The sequence below is a fragment of the Pangasianodon hypophthalmus genome, chromosome 10, assembly GCF_027358585.1.
Source record: "Pangasianodon hypophthalmus isolate fPanHyp1 chromosome 10, fPanHyp1.pri, whole genome shotgun sequence".
Classification (NCBI taxonomy): Eukaryota; Metazoa; Chordata; class Actinopteri; order Siluriformes; family Pangasiidae; genus Pangasianodon; species Pangasianodon hypophthalmus.
This window is the reverse complement of record NC_069719.1, coordinates 17900885-17922047: the sequence shown is the minus strand read 5'-3', so window position 1 is coordinate 17922047 and position 21163 is coordinate 17900885. Positions and strand designations below refer to the sequence as shown.

The following is a 21163-nucleotide window of genomic DNA, read 5'->3' as shown; positions in this document are numbered from 1 at the left end:
TTCATTACAAGAGCATGTATAGTGGTAGAGTTTATTCTTGTGGGTTCATACAGTGTAAGCAAATAAAGTTATATACATCAAGAAGACAAATGTATCATACTAGCACTAAACACAGCCTGAAACATTTCAAGTGAAATATGAAATATGACATTTAAACTTTCTGGTCTACCAAAGGCATAGGTATTATGTAGCATTTTAAACACCATAAAAAGCAAAGAAAGCAGTATTCCATGGGTTTATGGCACAGTAAAATATTAAATTTTATGACCTGGGAATCACCAAGCCATAAAGTACAACACTTAAGTAACAATTAGACTGGTATAAATGGGGCATAGCATTTTATACATATCAGAATGAATATAAAATTCAGTATCAACCATCAACAAAAAGGCACAATCTAGATATTATAACTGAAAAATACACAGCACAGCACACTCATGTTCTAAATTTAATGCAACAGTTTCAACAATAAAATGACATTTATATAGATTCACATCCATAGTGCTTAATCATAAAGCCATAATGTTATCTGTTCTCTAAAACAGCTTTTGGGTCATTATGGACCACACACAGGAGTCCACAGACACCGAGACCCAAACAGCACCTAAAGAATACAGTGCCTGAATATAAAACATGTTTTAACACTTCTCCTCCTGATATGTTTATATGGGCTCACAAATATGCATTTAAATTAGATTTCAGTGTATTTATATTTCATTGACTCTTCCAGTTAAAACTTCCAGGCAGTTTACAAAATAGAAACTCTTAAGCATAGTAACGCGAACTGCTACAGCACAGCAGAGCAGAGACAGGAATGGCAGAGTGTTAAGAGGAACACCTAATTCTTGATTCATAATCACATTCCAGTCTAATCATCTGTTTGATATGTTCATGAGCAGTAGTTAGTAGAACAAATACAGCCACAGTAAACTCGTGACTTTCCTGCAGAAATCCTGCATTTGAGTTATCGTGACTTCAGACAGGAGCAGCCTAAACACGGACATAGAGCAGAGTCTAGGTCTAGAGTACTGCCAGTGATGAATCTTTAATGGAAATTAATTTAATGTGTCTGTACAGCTGACCTTTATTCAAATATAGGGTGTGATCACTTACAAAATGAAGGAAGAATACTTGGTCACATTTCCAAGTAAATGTGTGCATCAAGAAAGGTTCCACTGATCCATACACACTGTTAAAACTATTACAGCTTTTTCTGCATTTTTAATTCCAGTGGGACTCTGCAGAAGCTGTTATACAAGGCACTTTATTATTATTATTATTCTTTATATCGTATCTTTAAAAGTGCAGTGTTTCTAGATCTTAAGATAATAAACATCCTTCAATGGCTATGCAATGGATCTGGTTAGTTTCAGGCTTACATTTTTCTGGCCCTGAAATCAGCTCCGGCCCTCAGCCAAAGGAACGCTGCTCAGCACAGCTCCTTTTCCCTAAAAGGCAACCCAGAAGTTTTAACACGGGTGGGATCAATTGGAGGAAAAAGGAATCGGTGAACTGTGTTTCTCCTTAGAGGTAACAGAGGGCACTTTTAATATCCAGGCTTCTAGACTGCAGCCTCTGGCATTTATACATTACTTTCCTGCTCTTATCTTTTAAAAATACATTTATAATTTACACATACATTTAAACAACTAACCAAAAATACTTAGCATTCAGCACAATACACCTGCACTACACCTGTAGTGTATACCGACGTTGGATTGTCTCCAAACTGATTCTTTACAAAGGCTCATTTGTTTGTCGTGTACCAAAGTGCATACTTCTGGTGGAGAGAGTGTGGAAGTGTGAACTGGACAGAGCGTGCATCTCTCAGCACTCCGTCTCTTTACTCTCAATGCGCCCTTGCCTCTGAAGTCGCCTGTTCTGACGGTTTAGTGGTGAATGTTCGGTGAGGTCCTCGAACGACTTGGCTGTCGCAGAGCTCGGGGGGAAGGCTGTCCCTGGTGGAGAGTCGCCGCTGGAGTCCTCCTCGATGGTGGCCATACGCGGAGGATCCGCTCTGGGCTCGGAAGAGGAGGTTGTAGGCGGAGAGGTGCTGCTGCCGCTGGCGAGTCCCTGCACGGGTCGCGCTGCTGAAACAGAAGAAGAGGGAGGAGGAGGAGGAAGAATGGGGGCTTTGATGATGCGCATGGGAGCCCCCTCCATACCGCCCAGCATCTCCACATTCTGAGAGAGGAAGAGAAGTCTCAGTGTGATTATAAACAAAACTGGGTAAATAATGGTTTAAGAAAAAAAAAAAAAAAAAAAAAAAAAAGTTCTTAAAGACACAATGCCCCAGTGATAGAGGTTAGTTTAATAGATGTAATCAAACATAAAACAAATGGTTCCTGCTGTTTTAGGAATATACAGTAAAATATTGTAAACTAAAGCTTAACAAAATTATTTGTCTATAACAACAGGAAATGTCTTAAACATGAAGAACATGCCAGACTCCTTTAGCTACACTGACACAGCCTCTTACACACCCATGAGCTGCTCAGGCAATAATCCACATCTCAGGTTCCAAGGGCACCGAGCATTCTTGGGGTTATGTGCCATTTGTCTCAAAAAGCCATGCACTCATAACACTTCCACACTTCAGTAACAGTTACAACACCGACTGCACAACACTATACACTTCAACCGTGCTCAGCATTCGACACACCTTAGAAAACAACTAGCTAACAGATGCACAACTCAACACACTGCACTCTACACGGGCAAAGACTCACCTCAGGCTTTACTACACACTTCCACCATCATCTGCTGCAGTTCCATGAGGCTCAGAGCAAACAGTGGAGCCACAGGTCACATCTTCAGCCACACTCACTCATACACTCTTATAATGTGTTTAGCCCCTCTGAAAAGGCCATGCTAACTGCATTGTACACACTTTCACGCACACACACAGTTATGCTAGCTGTCTTTTTGACCTGCTTATTATAGGTATGTAAATGATTCTCATCTCTGGAATAATGATGCATGGATAAGGAAAAGACACGTACGCTGGGGTATATTAGAGACTTGGAGTTCTCTTCATACTGTCTGTCCAGCTTCTTGTCCTGCAAACAAGCACAACGAAAACATTTTGTAAATCTCTTATGTTGTGACTTTTTAGACCAACACTTTCTTCCTTTTCTATCCATTAATAATGATTACACCATGGCGATTACTGAACACTGAAAGTAGTTCAGGCTTGGGTTTAGAGCAAAACACTCATTCTAATATGTTATTGTTTCTATAGTGATAGTTCATTGACAGGGACTTGTATGGTGGCCAATCTACACACATGGAGCTCTTTATTAGAAAGACTACGCTAATACTGGGTAGGGCCCCCCTTTGCTCACAAAACAGCCTCAAATCTTCATGGCATGGATTCCACAAGATGTTGAAAACATTCCTTTGAGATTCTGGTCCATGTTGACATGATTGCATCATGCAATTCCTGCAGATTTTTCAGGTGCATTTTTCATGCTATGAATTTCCCGTTCTACCACATCCCAAAGGTGATCTACTGGATTCAGATCCGGTGACTGGGAAAGCAACTGAAGAACACTGAACTCATTGTCATGTTCATAAAACCAGTTTGAGATGAATTTTGCTTTGTGACATGGTGAATTATCATGCTGGAAGTAGCCAATGTAAGATTGGTAAACTGTGACCATGAAGGGATGCACATGGTCAGCAACAATACTCAAATAGGCTGTGGCATTCAAGCGATGATTGGTATTAACGGCCCAAAGTGTGCCAAGAAAACATTCCCCACACCATTACACCACCTCCACCAGCCTGGACAAGTTGGGTCCATGGATTCATGTTGTTGGCACTAAATTCTGACCCTACCATCTGTGTGCCTCAGCAGAAATCAAGATTCATCGGACCAGGCTACGTTTTTCCAGTCCCCACTTTTTTTGAGCCAGTGCCCACTGCAGCCTCAGCTTTCTATTCTTGGCTGACAGAAGTGGAACCCACCGTGGTCTTCTGCTGTTGTAGCCCATCTGCTCACTAGATGTTTTTTTCTTTACTGCACCATTCTGAGACTGTTGTGTGTGAAAATCCCAGGAGATCAGCAAATATGGAAAATCAGAGCAGCTCGTCTGGCACCAATAATCGTGCCATGGTCACTGAGATCACATTTTTTCCCCCATTCTGGTTGACGTGAGCATTACCCGAAGCTGGTGGCCCGTATCTACATGATTTTATGCACTGCTGCCACAGGAATGGCTGATTAGATAGTTGCATAAATGAGTAGGTATACAGGTGACTATTTTCCTATAACAGCCCAGCCTGCTGTCTTTTATTCCTTAATAAAAATAGAACAGAGGACACTCTTACCACACAGTGCACCAGGATGCTCAGAGGGATCCAGAAGAGAAGAGAAAAGACCACCACAGAGCCCACTATATTGTCAGCCAGGAACTTCCCTGAAGAGAATAGACAGTTACATTTAGCTTTGGAATTATTAACACCCTTAGAAAAAGTGGGTAAAAATGTTATGGAAATATGGAAATATCTTTGCAGTTAAATAGCTTAATCTTACACTAAAACCACAAGAAATCCAACCCCCAATTGTAGTAAACTTATTCAAAGAAAATAAAACCCCAAATGATCAAAAAACATGTTTTTAACAAAACCACAATTATTAGCATTCCTGCATGTAGTACTTTGTGCAACCTCCATTTGCCAAATTAACAGCACTTAGTCTTCTCCTATAAAGCTTGATGAGATTGGAGAATACAGAGTAAGGAATCTGAGACACTCCTCAATACAAATTCTCTCCACGTTCTCCGGGTTCCTAGATTCTTTTTTGTGGATTCTCTTCTTCAGCTCACACTACAGCTTTTCAATGGAATTTAGGTCATGGGACTGGGATGATGCACTCAAACGCTTGATCCTATGATCATTTGTGTGTGGATTTGGATGCATATTTTGGATCATTGTCCCGCTGGAAGATCCAACCATGACACGTTGGATCGGAGTGGCAGCCGGAGTTTCATTTAAGATCATTTAAAAGTCCATAATGTCTTGTATCCCAACAAGGTTCCCAGGGCCTTTAGAGGGAAAACAGGTCCACTCCATCACAGAACCTCCAGCATACATAACAGTGCGCATTAGGTTGTTTCCTATGTAACTATCCTTATGTTTTCTATCTAACTATCCTTATTTAACCCACCTTGATTGTTCACTGCCAAAAAGCTCTATGTTTGTCTCATTTGACCACAGAACCCAGTTCCAGTCAAAGTTCCAGTAGCTCTTAGTAAACTGCTTATGTTTGTGCTTAGATGGGAAAAGAGGCTTTCTTCTGGCACGCCTTCCGATTAGTTTGCTGGTTTGCTTGTAGACTGACTTGGTAATCCCAAATATGTGTCTGCAAATCTCCATCTGTGATGCTTGGGGAAATTTTTGCCTCCCTCACTTCCTCCTTACTGTGCATGGTGGAAACATACATTTATGTCCTTTTCCAGGCAGGTTCTTAGGTTCCAGCTCTGGTTCTTAACTATTGTTCTAGCATTAGATATGAGCATTTCCAGGTGTCTTAACTATTTTTTTAATAGCCATTGTCTGTTTTATTTTTCTATTCTCCAGCCTTCTCCACACTGTTGGTTAAGTAAACATGGCCTCTGTATTACCTCATATTTATACTCAAGTGAAACAGGAAGTCAGGGTTGATCACTTGAGAGTTCCTAAACACTCTAGTGAACTTTTCTAGTGAAAATACAAAATGGGAACAAGCTACAGTTACATTTTGTTCACAGTTCTGGAGCTGAAGTCAAACAAACAGAGCATCTTGATAACGCAATTAATCAACTATCACTACTAACCAAATGTGTTGATGTCCAGCTTGTCAATAAAGTCCCACAACCTCTCTACAACATCTTGTACCTGCTTCATGCATTTACCCTAAAAGAGACAAAGACTCAGCATTAACATTTCATGCCATCGAATAAATAAAATTGCACAAAAAGTGAGAAAGACAGAAATAAAGGCACTCACATGGCCATCGCAGAACCCCACGGTGCAGGGCTTCCCCTTCCGCAGGTACAAATAATCTCCGTTTTCAAATTTAAAAGGGGTGCACAGTCCATTTGGGTTCTTACAGCACACTTTACATGAGCTGTCTGTATCTGTAAGAAAAGCAGAGAACTCATAGTTCAGTGTGAGTGACTATTCATTATTCATTAATCTTCCGTAAGATTCTTCCGTTCTCTTCTTCTCTTTATTCATTTACTTTACAAATATCAGTCGAACTACGAAGACGGAGTGTGAGCGCTACTAGTTTGAAATGCTACTGGGCATCACTTTTAAACAAGCCTGTGTACGTGATATTTTAGTCTATTTTAGTCCCTCCAGCTACAACTGCTAGTTGCTCGACAACACAGAGACTTTGTCTCAGTGGTCAATTAAACGGACAAAAAAATGCTGAAACATTTATTGAATATGGATTTAAGCGAGACAGTAAATAACAAGGAGAAACCGATATGCCTTATATGTGGCACAGTTTGGTACACTGCGCAAAAAAACAAACAAACAAACAAAAAAAAACAGTGTACCTCGATACTTCTTTGTGTGCACCGAAAAAGATGGTCTCCTTCAAACTCCTATCTATGTGAAGCTGGATTAAATCCAATTATTGTTCAAAGCTTTGTGTGATCATGTAAATGAGATGCGTGATGAGTTCCTTCATTACACATGTTAAGGACATAAGGCTTTCAAATTTTACAAAAAAGGTCTTAAATTATAAATCTGCAATTAAAAAAATAATAATAATGTAGGGTGGTCAAGGCTCCGGTCGCCGAAAATTCATGATGTCCATTTAGGGTCATTTGCACAAAAAGATTGGAAACCTCCGCTCTACAGAAACAGTAACCCGCCCCTAGTATACTAACCCTAATTTATGCAACTGTAAATCCCCTTTACAGATGTCATCAGTCCAACAGTAGGTTTAAAATACATCTGAAACCCTGTCTATGGTCAACTGTATGACGCTAGACTTGATAGAAGGCTATAAACACTTCCAATACTCCAGCGCCACTGGAACCCCTTGCTTATCCCTTAAATAAGAATCCCACTGTGGATGTGTCAGAGTGTCTGAGATCCAGTACCAGCTGAGACTAGTGTGAATGTAATCTGCACTCACCATTGCACGCGCAGGAGCGAAGGTTCTGTGTGGCCTCACAAAAAGGAATGCACTCGCCTCCGCGGCACTGGCCTCTATCCACACACTCTGTGGTATTAGGCAGATTTCCAGGAGTTGGACACTCACTGCTGTTGCCTACAGAAAAAAAAATCCCTGAAAGTTATTGGGGTCCATCCAGCATGCGAAATAAACAAAATACTTTAACATATGACCTCATTTATTTTTCATTTGGCCATTTTGATTAGCGACTCTACAGAATTCCTCTACAACAATTCCTCTATGAAAATTACACAGCATGAGCAACAGTTTGAAAGGATGTAGCTTGCTAGCTTCACACATCTTGGAAGAAGACCGTGTTAGCCTTCACCCTCCCCAGCTAGTAGCTGTTATATGATAGGGAAGAGCTGGGTGGTAGGTGCGAACTAGCAGGTGACCAAATTAGGGAGAAAATTGCGAGGGGGACCCCAAAAACCTAGAAGCTTGTTGCTCCTCATTATAGTTCCAAATGAACAAACAAGAGCAAAAAGCATTGTTTTGTAAGGTTGTACGTTATATAACAATGTGTGTTTATATTTTGTGTTTTATGTTCTGGTGTTTGCCTGTGTATCTTATACCTCTGGATAATAATGTCATTCTGATTCACCTGTGCATGACGAGCTAGCTTTACATGTGGCGTTGATGGACTCCTGACAGATCTTGTTAGCTTCTTGGAACATGCATTTGTAGCAGCACGGACTGTTCCTGTCACTGAAGTACAGGCAGAAAAACAACAGAGTTAAAAACAAACAAACAAACAAACAAACAAACAAACAAAAAACTGGTTATCATGCTGGATTTCAACATTTTGAAGTTAAACCATGCAAAGCCTGAAAAGAAACTACAAGTCAGGAGAAATGAAGAGTCAGGAGAAGTGAAGAGTCAGGAGAAGTGAAAGTTGTTGCATAAACTGGAGTGGAAACTGAAGAATCACATAATATCTATTCATACTGATAATTTTCTATAAAAGTAACAGCTCAGATACCTCTCTCATCCAAAGCAAAGCGATATGACGATATAATATCGGTATGATGCTAAACTATGTTACAATATCCTTTTCTGTGATATCATGATCTTTTTATACATTTTTTAAATGTTGTTTTTAAATAAATTTAGATTTAGTTTTGTAGAAATTATATAAATCATCAAACAGGATTTCTCAAAATGCAACACTACTGTAGTGCTGGCAGTTTGTCAGCAAACCTCATGACACTATGCATCATAACAACACCTTTGAAAATCATATATGAGATGATATCTTTTGTTGCATCACACCCCTACTCTCACAATTATCAAATACAAGCAAGGTTTCTTCAAAGTCTCCTATTTTACAGGATTTGTGTGAATAGTTGTTTTCACATATCTGATGGTGTATCTTGAACTGATTTATCTGTTTCTTTCAATGTTTGACATGAATCCGCTTTCCCTCACAGCATACCTGCACTGCACACCCCTTTTCAGTTTGCAGTTGGCTGTACAGCAGGGGTCATCATTGCGATGGAGGAGTCCAGGGTCACACTCCTCTCCTTCTTCCACCCGAGAGTTGCCACACAAATTGCTGGTGCGTACCTTGAAGCACTGTGGAGCCTTGACCTTCAGAGTCCTGCTCACTGAGGCTTTACTGCAGTTGGAGAACCGCTGGAATAAACCAAGACACAGAGCACAAATTATGACATGGCAGAACTCACACAAATAAATGGTATTAAGCCTTTGGGAATATTTAGTTAATATAGTTATGGGCGGGTGAAAGGATGGTGATTGTGTGGATGCTATTTTTTAACCTCATCTCAATTGTCTATGATGCTAGCTAGCTATTTATTCTTTGCAGCTTTACATTCTGAACATTCAGCGTATAGTTTCATGATAAAACCTGTCAGTATCAGATGATATACAGTATGTGTGTGTAATGGTATTAAATGTGATAAACTCAGTGCAATAGCTGTGAAAACACTGTAGAGTGTAGACTGATACCTTGTTGTTCGGATGGTCTCCACTCACGGCGATGGGGTACATTACAAACTTGCCTCCTTGCTCGTCACTTGGGGCACAGTAGGCAATGTTGTCTGGGTCGTGCTCTGCTCCGAAGTTGTGTCCAAGCTCGTGAGTGGTCACCAGGTCCGCTTCCTGCATGTTAATAATTAACACAGTGAGAGCAGGTTTGAATGAATAAAAAAAAAAAAACAAATCAGCTCCCAATGAACATGCTCACGTAACTAGGATGTGGTCGCATGTGAAGCATTTGCACACAAACCTTAGTAAGAATGGTCTTGCCATAGTTCTTAGTGCTGGTTAAGCCAGTGTTCAAGTAGCTGGCTTTCTTCACTGAAGGGAATGGATAGTAAGCTGTAAGGAGGAGAAAGAAAAGCCTTGACTGTTAACCTCTGCCTGCTTTTGAGAAGGTGTATTCTAGCTTGTGAATTTGAAACACAGCCATACGTTTTGAGCAGAGTCCTCCCAAGGCCTGGTCTCTGGAGGAGGCTACATACGCAAGTCCAAGAGTGCCTTCATCAAAGTCCTGATAGGTAAAGAGGTGAGCCAGGCACACGGCTGAGGCGTTATCTGCTATGTCCACACTGAATTGCTGAAAAGAGTCAGAAGCAACAGAATAATAATAATAATAAAAAAAAAAAGATGTCAGTGTTTTTAGATGTAGCCAGCATATGTTATTCACTACTTAGCCATGCAGGTAGGCCAATTATTTTGGTTTTATATCAATACAGCTGAAAATGAATAATTCATCTTCCATAAATGCTTTATCTGGGTAAGGGTCATGGTGGATCTGGTGCCTATCCAGGGAACACTGGTCACATAGAAACACACCCACACCAGTCTAGCACAGAGCACAACACACACACACGCACACGCACTTTAAAGTCACCAATTCACCTACCAGCATGTTCTCAAATATCACCATCATAATCAATATATCTCTGGCCATGTTAAAGAATCCTTCTGATGACGTGTGTGTGCATGTGGTGTGTGTGTGGTGGTCTGTGCTAGACTGTTCAAAAAGCTTTTTGTTTCATTTACAACAATCTTGTCAACACTTTCTTTCACATCGTTATTATTTTATCAAAATGATCAAAGTGTAATTCCAATAATATGTAGAGTTATATCAGATCATATAATAAGGGCATTAGAGAATTGGCCATGTGAGACCAGCATACTGTTTTTTTAAAAAAAAAAAAAAAAAAAAAAAAAAACCCTTTGTACATTTAGTAAACCAGAAGCAGTCAACACACAATAATATTATGATGGTAAATGTACCATACTTTCATGAAAAAACAACAACAAAATAACAATTTTTAGATTTACAAGTTCAAGAATTTATGAGCACTCACTTCTAGAAGCTTCTTGACATCCCACACTTGGTTGTCTTTTGGTCGTGGACTGCCTTCCATATTATAGTGAATCTGTCCCGGAGAAACTCTAGTTGGATACTTGTTTATGATGATCTGTTACATGGAACAGGATTAAAGCTTAAGCATGAGTTATTAACTCGCACCACAGGCACCATATGAATATCAATGACAGAGCTGATGGATGTGTAGCAGAAACAGTCACAAAGAAAACAGTCACTAAACACAATGAAAAACCAAACCACATAATGTTCATGATCGCGTCCTAAAAAGGACGTTGTGTTCTTTTGAGTGAATGTCATATGAGTGACTCAGTGGAAAATGGCATTTCATTCTTGATAATGATAAGTCAGCTAGAGCAAGAAGGGGAAACCAAAACCAAGAACATTACAGATTGGAGACAGTTACTTTATCTGGTATAAGAGGTTTCTCTTGAACTGTGTGGTACTGACCTCATGAATCTGTACACCATAGCCTTTAAACTCATCATCCCACGAAGTGTTCCTGTAGATGTCATCCACTCGGTCAATCAGCTCGATCTGAAATATACCATACACACAAATTCAGTACTAAATATGCATTATGAACATTTTTAGGCAGGGTATTCCTATAGTATATGTGTGACAGGCTGCGAAACATCTTCCATCCATCCATTTTCTTTACCGTTTATCCTACATAGGGTCGCGGGGTAACTTGGAGCCCATCTCAGGCAGCGACGGGGTGCCAATCCATTGCAGTGCACAAACAAACACACACTCACATCCCCATTCACACACTACGGACAATTTGGAAATGCCAATCAGCTTACAATGCATGTCTGTGGACTGGGGGAGGAAACCAGAGTACCCGGAGAAAACTCCCAGAGCACAGGGACAAAATGCAAACCCCTAACCCTAGAGGTGCGAGGCAACAGTGCTAACCACTAACCCATCGTGCCCCCCATGAAACATCATCACATGGTGAAATTTTGACAGTTTCCACATAACATTTTGAGAATTAGAGGCTTTCCTGAACTGAAACGTGTGTCTGTTTTGTACATATGGTATATCTTTCTTTATGCCCACCTTTATCAGTAAAACCGTTGTTTTTGTGGCCCTGTTTGTTAAAAATGGCTCCTTATTGCCCTAATGTGATTTTTGTGCATGACCCATGCTATAGACAGAAAACCCCAATTTTTTTCAAAACCTGTTATTTTTGCCCGTTCGCCAGAATTCAGGGTCCAAAAGTCTGACCACGTTGAAAACACGGGACTAAATTTTCATTTATTGTAATACAAAGAAAGGAATTATTCAATATCTTGACTATTCAATATTTAAGTGTCTCCACTATTTCTAGGCCACTCTTTAAATTTCAGCAAATCTGTGATATTGACCATGTTATCTCCTTTGTAGAAAAGGTCAGATTTTCCTTTAGTCTTATCTTTTCCATTGTAGCATGTGTTCTGATGACACTGATGGATTTCACCTAACATGGATCATAAGGTTTTACACAAACTTGCAGAGTCATTAAAAAGGGGGACAAAAGGGGGCAGAGCCAACAAATATGAAAAAATTCTGAAATTCATGTAAGTATTTCTATGATTCTACTTTTCATTCACTTTATTGCTGATCATAGAATTCAAAGGCAAACAGTGTAGTGTGTAGAGTGTAGTGTCTAGCCTTGGACTTAATCAAGAGAACGGAAAAGTTGTTAATCAGGATTTAAGGAAGCTTTAAAGTTTGAGCATATCTGCTTTGTACTGGTATTTATTTAAACTCCTACATTTAAAACTATTAGAGGTTTTGGCACAGCATACACAGCATGACCTTATGTTTTATAGATTTATGCCTGCAGAGTTTCCTTCTCTCACAGTTTTGCTCAGTGGATTTAGCCATTATTGTTTACCAGATAATTTAGCGTGGTGCTCTCTTCTTCACGGCCCATGTGCTTGTAGAAGCGGTAGTCTGCCACTAGTAGCAGCGTGCAGGTGTTCCTCTTGTGGTTGTGTGTCTGCCTCCGCACTCTGTGGCTTGCTTCTGTACCGATTCATCAGAAAATATGATCATGCATAATAATGCAGAGGTTATTGCAATAGATCACTGTTATTTGTAAAAACTCACTTGCTCCAGAGATCTTCACACAAAATGAGGCTGTTCAAATAAGTGTGCACTGTACAGTGCAGAGATTTTTTTTCACAATGACATATGATTATAGTTCACTTACAGATTTTATAACAGTTTATAGCACTAGAAATCACGGTAGCTGTAGAAATTTGGATACAAGTGAGCATATTTTTCCACGATCGACAATCAGTTAGATGGGGTTTTAATATTTATGGGTCACCGCATACATGTTCTATGTTTTGCCTGGTGTATCTCTGCCTGCTGCATATTCTAATATTCTTTCACTTTTGAGATGACTTGGCTTGGTTTTTGCAATGACTTGGTTTTTGCAATGGCTCAAACACCTATTAAAGAACTGGCTACACTTACTAAAATGCTCATTTTAGTAAGAAATTTCCTGGAGGAAAAAAAATCCTGGAGAGAGAGGCTTTGTGGTCTGCTGTTGCGTGCTCTGTTCTTTCATCTTATCTTTGCATACTCTTACAAAGCTGCAAATAACCTTCAGCAAGTAGAGCATGACTTCACCTCTTTTTACTTTTACAGAACTCTCTTTTCAGACAATTTCTCAGAAAATGTAAACTTTACATTAATGAGACATTGGTTTCTGAAAGGTGATTATCAGAATCAATTACACCTAAAGGAATTCCGCATCAGGGAGCTTGTGGCTTATCAGTTGACTTTGTGTGTCCAGTGCAGTTTTAGTTGATCTCTAATCCAGGGCTTTTAGCTACGGGAACATTTCAAACAGAAATTGGCATTTCTCAGTCATTCATATCGCTCACACTGCAATACGTTACATTACATTTTTTATGCTCTATATAAAGAGCAAAAATGATGCATTTTCATTTGTTGGAGTGTTTCTAAATGTCATTGGGGGAACAGAATGCAGATACATAATCAAAATCTTTTTTATCATATTTATTTATTAGACAAACTACTAAGTCCCAAATAAACCATTTTTCTTTTGCTCTACTTTATGCAACAGTATCTTTACTTTACTGTTGGTGAAGTTTATCTTCTTAGACCTTTTGACATGCTCCTAGTCATCTGTAACACACAGCACTGCGAGCAAGCTACTCTGCTTTTTAAACAGAAGCTGTTTACCATATATGGTGATTTGAGGGCGTTTCTTTATGCAAATGAGTGTGGCTGTGCACGAGCACAACAATTTACAGTGTATGGGATTTATCAATGGCCACTGCGTATAGCTGTGCATACGCATATGTGATAAATACCAATTTTCTCGTATGTGCGGGCAGCTTTTACACATGAATTCAGAATTTGTTCTTCGCATGCTTGATAAATGCTTAGCATGATAAATGAGACCCCAGATCTCACAGCTTATAGTTACAAACTGAAGTCTGAAAAATGAGCCAGGCATGACTGAGTAATTTAAACTCCATTTGCTATTAGTAATAGATGACAGTGGCTCTTATATCTGTCAGAATGGATAAAACAGTGAGGCATGATTTGGGCAGTATAATGGAGATCACGACTGAGATGTGTGCAGCAGATGTGACAGATGCAAACAGGTCAAAGTCTACTTATCACTTATTCACTTTCACTTTTATCAAATATGTCTCTCTAATGACTGCATGACATATTGAAAGACTTCTTACAGAAAGTAGCCTGCATAACCACTGGAATCCACTGACAAAACAGCAACATTAATAAGTTTCCAAGAAAAGATAAAACTTAAGGAAAACATCAGTTAAGCCCTGTTGGTTTATAAATTCTAAATGCTGCAGATTCAGTTTCATTCCTTTTACACTTTAATCATTTCTTCCGTACAGGTCCTCACAGAAGCTGATGCTCACCTCCATCCTTCTGTGCCTGTGTTGCTGTTTTGGCCTCCTCAGGAAGCAACTGTGGAGCCTCAGCGCTGATGTAGCCACATACTTTGGATGAGGCCAATCGGCTAATGTTCTTGATGTCCTCAGAGCGGTACACCAGCAGGCGGCTGTCTGGTGCTTTCTCTGTGAACCTCCATAAAGGCTAATGGAGGTGGAGAGGAGAGAGAGAGAGAGAGAGAGAGATCTGTTCCAGAACCGCTAGACAAGCAAGACACTGTCTATACATGAAGCTTAAAGATAACTGCCTTCCTAAGTAAACTCCTCTGTAAAATCTTTAATATGACATGGAAGCTCAGATAGGTACCTTGACAGACCTGATTTGTATAAGAGCCATAAGAAACTAGAAAAAGCCAAAATTGCTTGCATTTTTCTCACCCTTCATAAATATGGCACTGGGAAAGGGGTGGGTGGGGGTGCACTCGGACCAAATTTCACTTATGCTCCAAGGCAGAAAAGAACGAAGCCACATTACGCCAAGATTCCTGCTGTGCTTCATAATTACCTCCACATTGTACTCTGCTTCATCAGTGAGAATGTGCGCTGAAAATTCATCTCTGTCCATGTGGGCCTGCACCCGCGAATGCTCCTCACCTGAGGATATGAGAGTGAAGGATCTCGAGTTATTTTCACATTATTCTTTTCTGCTTGTTTTCCTGTTTATGTTCGAGTTCTGTGTAAATTTTATTCTTAATGTCCTGTTTTCAAACCAAGTTCTCTTAAAATGCATGATGATGATTATTATAATTATCATCATTACTACTACTACGATTAGTATTACAATTACTACAACTTAACATCATTATAATTACTATGATATGTATTATCATCATCATCATTATTATTATGGTTATTATTATTATTATGTTTTCACTCCTGAGTCAAAGTGTCCACACATGTTCAATGATCAGTCTCCACGTCTCTCTCTCTCTCACTCTCTATCTCTCTCTTCGATTCCTAACTGGAAATCTCACCTACTACATGTCCTCTGAAGTAATTTTGCAATTCGATGTCGTAATTCTCCTCCCTCCCTTTATCATCTATGAACACAGCTTTGAAACTGTCCGTGAAAAGCTCAGTGTTGGTGGTCAGGTACAACTTGAAATGCCTTTAGAAAGTAAGAAAGAAATAAAGAAAGAAAAAAAGAAAGAAAGAAAAAGAAGAAAAGCAATCAGAACCGTTATGGACAGTCTCACATCTTCAGCTTTACATGATACATTTAGTCAAGAGAACACTTTTGCGAGAAATATTTAGAACATGATAATTGTAACGTCCGGCTAATAACAGTGTGGTACGGCACGGTACAGTTACTAATCAGAATTTCGGCACAATCAGAATTATCTGTACCCTTATTGTATCTGTAATCTGTGTTAGCCTCCCAACATATAAAGATATCTGTGACTGTATGAGCTCTCTGCAGGTTCTGGTGGTGGTGGTGGTGGTGACATCATTTAGGAGGAGCTTTAAGGACTAATTTATCTTATCTTATTCTACTATGTAAAGAGACATAAAAACAAAGTGAAGCAGCTGTCCAAACAATGTTATCAGACGCTACTACTAAAGACTGTTGTGCTGTTCTGTGATTCTAGCGTTTTCAGAATGGTGCTTGTCTGACTCAAATGAAGACTAATCACGATCCACAGATGATTGTATTTGACCGCTGCACACCCTTATGGGGGAACAAATCACTAGTCCGGGTGCCTGAGCTATCATTTTTTTCCATACACAGATGCCCAGCAGTTGAGCCGGTTCAGTACGCTGTTGAGATAACAGACATTACCATTTTTTAAAACTGCGGTCCGTATTAATGCACATAATTAGCTGATCATAATTCTGAGTTATGTTAGTTGCCTTTGAGCCTAGTTAACTGAATTTTCAAATAAGCAAAATGAGAGACTGCAAACACACTGAGCTTTGACTTGCCTGGTTGGATAGCTAATGAATTTAAGATTTGTCCACCCCTGAATATGTCCTTGTTCAGTACTCATGGTACCTGGCGAGAAGGTACTCAAGGTTCAGTATGGGTATTTAGTTACTGTACAGATAATTACTGTACAGGCGATGTAAATAACAAAAAAAGTGGAATAATGCAGTATTTGTGACTACTTTTTCAGATGGACTTCCTATTAATTCAGTTCACTTCTATGAGCCTGCTGAGCATTCCAGGACGGGAAGTGTTTGCAAGACTTTACCTCTTCAGTGCTGTGAAGCTGACCAGACGTTCGACATGTGACGGCGAGTCGACGTCTCGCTTCCTTAAGGAATGCTGCTGGAGACTGGAAGCAGGAAGCACTTCGAAGTCTGCCAGCATCGAGCTGAGGCTCTCTGTATCAGAGTACAGCACAGGGAGAATCACATTCATTGCTTCCAATCACACAGCAATCATGTAGCACATAACGAAAGCAGAATTGTGAAGGATAATCTAACCTAAACATCTAATCAACCATATTTAAAATGCCAAGTAACTGTATTTTATCGTTTATTATCATTATGTAGGGACTGCTCGAGAACCTAACCATCTAACACCACAGGTGCCAAACCCTCCTTTTTGGTTCAGTAGAATTTAATTCCAGTCTTCAACACATCTGACTCAGCTAATTAAAGCCCTCAGTGGCAGCTGAATAGTGGATTTCCATGAGTAAGGTTTGGCTAAAACATGCTATATGACACATATCTATACAATGTAGTAAGCCTGCAATCTATCCATCAGCTTTGTTCAGAATATGGCTTAAGCCTACCGTTAATTTGCAAATGATAATGTAGCCTAGAGAAGGACTATTCTAAATGTAGATTTACAGGCAAATCACTTAAAAAATATTAATTATTATTTACACATCAGTTAAAAAAAAAAATGTAAACACACTAGTCCTTTTTCAATAACGATTAATCGATCCAAATCATTGGATCATTACACCCCTAGCTGCTATGGACGTTCCACAACAATAAACTGAGCTACAAATGGATAAAACATGTTTTACTTTAATAAATAAAAATTGTTGACATTGGAAAATTGTTCGACTGCATCATAATATCCCATCACTGATTATTTTCCTATAACAGCATGTCATATTTTATTCCTTAATTAATAAATGATAGGCTGAGGGCTACTGCCATCTGTTTTTCTTCTCATAGTGAACCATCGAGTCAATAAACAGCTGGCAAACCAAACCAGCTAGGTTCAGCAAATCATGATGAGTAAAGCAACCTGGTATAGTCCAGTGTCAATATTCTTATAAATCACTGACAGTCAGGCTTATTGGAAAACACAAAACAAAACAAAAATAAAACAACAACAACAAATAAAATAACACAGAAACTGATTAACTGATTTCATGAGCATGCAATGTGTTGTGTTGTACTGTCAACAGCATACTACCACACTACACAGTTTGTCAAAACAATTAGCCACTTACGCCAGTTATTTGAATGTGGTCAGATTAGTACAGTGGTATGCAGTTTTGATATCTCTTTTTTTGTAAACCAAAACAAGGAAGTGACTGAATGCTGCTTCATCTATGAGGGAAATGATATGATAACTAAAACAACACCAAAATCCAAAACAAGATTTCTCCAAGTGGAAATCTCCTTATTTCTAACATTACTTGGAAAATTTCACACGAACTGGGGGATATTTTATCCTCTTGTGGTGATTTTTAAAAAATGTTTTCAGTGTAATATATGGGAAAAAACCCCTGAGAGATTGGAGACTGAAGGTCAGCTAGTGGACTAGTATCGTTTGTAAAACGTGTGTGTCGCTTCACAGAAATCTGATGGGCTCACCAATTTCAAAACACTCCAAAGATTTTCACTGTATATATCATATTTATCTAGTACTTCTTATTATAAGATTACAATAAACCAAATATAAGATAATTAAACCAATTTCTGGACATTATTACTTATTTCAAGCTTGTAGTTTTCTTATTCTAATGGCAGATAATTTTGCTTCTTTTTAGAAATAAATGCTTAACATGAGTAAACTTATCTGCCAATAGAACAAAGCTTATTTCAAGCTTGAAATGAGCACAAATAGCTTGAAATAGGTTTAATAATCTTATATTTGCTTTATACTAATTTTATAATAGGAAATATTAGATCAATTTGACTATATTCAAGATATTTCCACTTGTTTTTAAAAAATTTTTAAATGTCTTTCTCTGCGGAGTTTATAACCATTTATTAGTTATTTATTGAGATTAAGTGATTGCTTAAGAACAAAACAGGCACATAAAACCATAGAAAGCTGTATTTAAAAATGTAATGCTTTCTAATTGTCTTAGAATTTCAATAATATACATTTCAAGGCACCTTATTGTATTAATGTAGGCCTAGTTGTTGAGCTGCACTTTAGAGCTTAGCTGCAATGGAAACGCTTTTATTCTCTGTGTCTCAAAACATCTCTTCACCCCGAGAAATCCTTATAATCCTGAACTCGTGTAATACGACTTTGTTTTAGGAATTATTTGGATGCTTCAGCGTTAAATATAGACACAAATATAAATAATACGGAAGCGTATTTCCTGATATCCTTTATTATTCAAATTTACTAGTACATTAAAACAGAACCCCATCCCTGACCTTTACAGAAACATTGCTCTGAGCATGGGGGAAAAACAAGAAAAAAGACAACATGTTCACAGAAAATTATAAACGACATACCCATAAATCTTCAATTTCATACACAATACATGATGTCACTGCTATATCAGTCTCAAATAATCACATATTTACCTTATCTATATTTAAAACTGGATTCCATATTTCATCAGATTTTTCAGGTTGTCTCTTTATATTATACATGATCATTTTCTGGTTGAATAAATGACAATAACTCCTTCCACCACTGTGTTATTGATGGAGCCTTCACTATTATCCAGTTTCACAGTATACACATCATGGCAGTAGGGCTGCACAACATATCGAAATATCGCAAATGTAAATATCGCGATACCACAAGGACTTGCGATAACTGAATGGTTTTAATACTTCAAAAAAAATTACTACAAGTCAAAGTTTTAGGGCGAAGCAGACAGCAGAGAATGGTTTAATGTATGTTGGTTATGTCGGTTATGTCGATATATATAAAATTGAACATTTATCAGCATTTCTCAACACGATTTTCCCTTTATATACAAACCATCTTTAAGTCAACTTTATCAACTTTAAATTTTTAGCAAGCAACTTTAAGTCACCCAACACAGCAAGTCCAGAATCTTTTACCACAGTGTTTAAGACTTTTTGACATTAATACAAATATTTCATTCCAAAATGTTCCCAATTGTTTACATATGCATCATCTCTGCATTTAAACGCTTACATGGTGGACATACTGAGGGTAAATCTGAAGTAAACAATCACGTCTTTTGTATAGTGTATAGCATGTACAATAAATCAGATTAAACAGTAATAGCTTATGCTTTGTGTTCACTAATAATTCCTCAGAGTCTTTAAATATCTTTTCCCACTCCTCACTTGAATATTTACAGTACAACGTCTTTCCCCAGCATTTATTTTTGTTTATTTGAATGTAAATAAAAGCTTTTATATCCGAGAGGACATTTTGCAGCTCTGTTCATTCTATTAGGATGAGTTACTGCATTAAAGCCTTACGGCTAATAAAAAATGTTTCTAAAACATTAATTAGCTTCCAGCTCAACTCAGGGAGACACTACAACGCAAAGAGCTAGCTAGCTAATGTTGTTGTTGTAAATTTGTTGTTGTTGTTGTTGTTTTGAGGCAGAGCAGCACACAGCTAAAAGGAACTGTAGCAAAAATGTCTGTTAGCTCAGAGCTACTCACCAAACTCTTCGTCCTCTTCCTGTTTTCTCAGCTCATTCTCCACAGACCTGGGATTTAGGGCACACTTCACCCAGAAAGGTGCTAAAGTGAGGGTCAAAAGGATCAGAAACTTCATCCTAGCAGCGTCGCATCTCACTCTCAGGAAACCAGCTCTCAAAATGTCCAACTCGTGTTGCTTTTATTTGCACTTCAGCAGGGTTTTAAACCGCACCCATGATAGTGCTAACGGTCTACGAGTCTCCTAGTATCTTCTCGGCAATGAGAAAATAAAATATACACACGAATAAACTAAAATATCCCACCACTTTCCACAAACCGCGTCGACTGAACTTCCCGTAGGTGTGCTTCCGGATCAAAAACGTTCACCACTATGTGGGTCCTGTTCATTTCGTTTAATTTTTTTCCCCACCCGTATTTCAACTTTCTACGCTAGTACCGGTTAGTGAGTCATACTTACAAGCAGGCAGGTGATTGGACAGACCACAAACCACGAGCCAATCCTGATAGAGAAGGCGGGATAATCGCGGGCTCTGAAAACACTGCCCTCTGTGGCCAGTTTCGAGTATTACAACCGCAGGAGTGAAAGGAGAATGATGGCTGTAATAAAAGGCTGAGTGGCCATAATGCTTAATCGAGGTTGTTTATCTCAGACTCAGAAAGAAAAATGCAAGCGTTTAAACCCATACATAGAGATTTAAACCTCTTTTCTGTCCTCCGAGCTGTTTGTGGATCCTCTTGTAAACCGCAATATGAATATACACCAATCAGCCATAACATTATAACCACTGACAGTTGAAGTGAATAACATTGATTAGCTCATTACAGTGGCAGCGGTCAAGGGGTATTAGGGGTATAATATTAGGCAGCAAGTGAACAGTCAGT

The 21163-nt window shown here is 38.8% G+C and overlaps 1 protein-coding gene across 2 annotated transcripts; it reads right to left on the bottom strand.

The window, feature by feature from the left end:
- Positions 1-17: 17 nt before the first annotated feature.
- adam17a (ADAM metallopeptidase domain 17a) lies at positions 18-20684 on the bottom strand. 2 transcript variants are annotated; one of them, XM_026933706.3, is made up of 19 exons: positions 20282-20684; positions 16675-16807; positions 15457-15590; positions 14988-15076; positions 14450-14627; positions 12415-12545; positions 10983-11069; positions 10513-10626; positions 9608-9752; positions 9423-9514; positions 9143-9295; positions 8610-8809; positions 7779-7882; positions 7136-7270; positions 5992-6122; positions 5820-5898; positions 4333-4421; positions 3003-3059; positions 18-2090 (listed from the first exon to the last, which is right to left on the bottom strand). In XM_026933706.3, exons 1-19 carry the CDS (start codon positions 20394-20396, stop codon positions 1890-1892), a joined length of 2367 nt encoding a protein of 788 aa, XP_026789507.3. In that variant the 5' UTR covers positions 20397-20684; the 3' UTR covers positions 18-1889. The 2 variants fall into 2 exon arrangements, with proteins under 2 accessions (XP_026789507.3, XP_026789506.3); XM_026933705.3 differs by having other exon boundaries at positions 18-2184; positions 20282-20683.
- Between the last annotated feature and the right edge of the window lie 479 nt (positions 20685-21163).

Coding starts and splice junctions, on each gene's coding strand:
- adam17a (XM_026933705.3), bottom strand. CDS start 20,396: ATGAAGTTTCTGATCCTTTTGACCCTCACTTTAGCACCTTTCTGGGTG. Junction 9,296..9,422: donor GCAAGACCATTCTTACTAAG/GTTTGTGTGCAA, acceptor ATTAACATGCAG/GAAGCGGACCTGGTGACCAC. Junction 8,810..9,142: donor GAGACCATCCGAACAACAAG/GTATCAGTCTAC, acceptor GGTTTATTCCAG/CGGTTCTCCAACTGCAGTAA.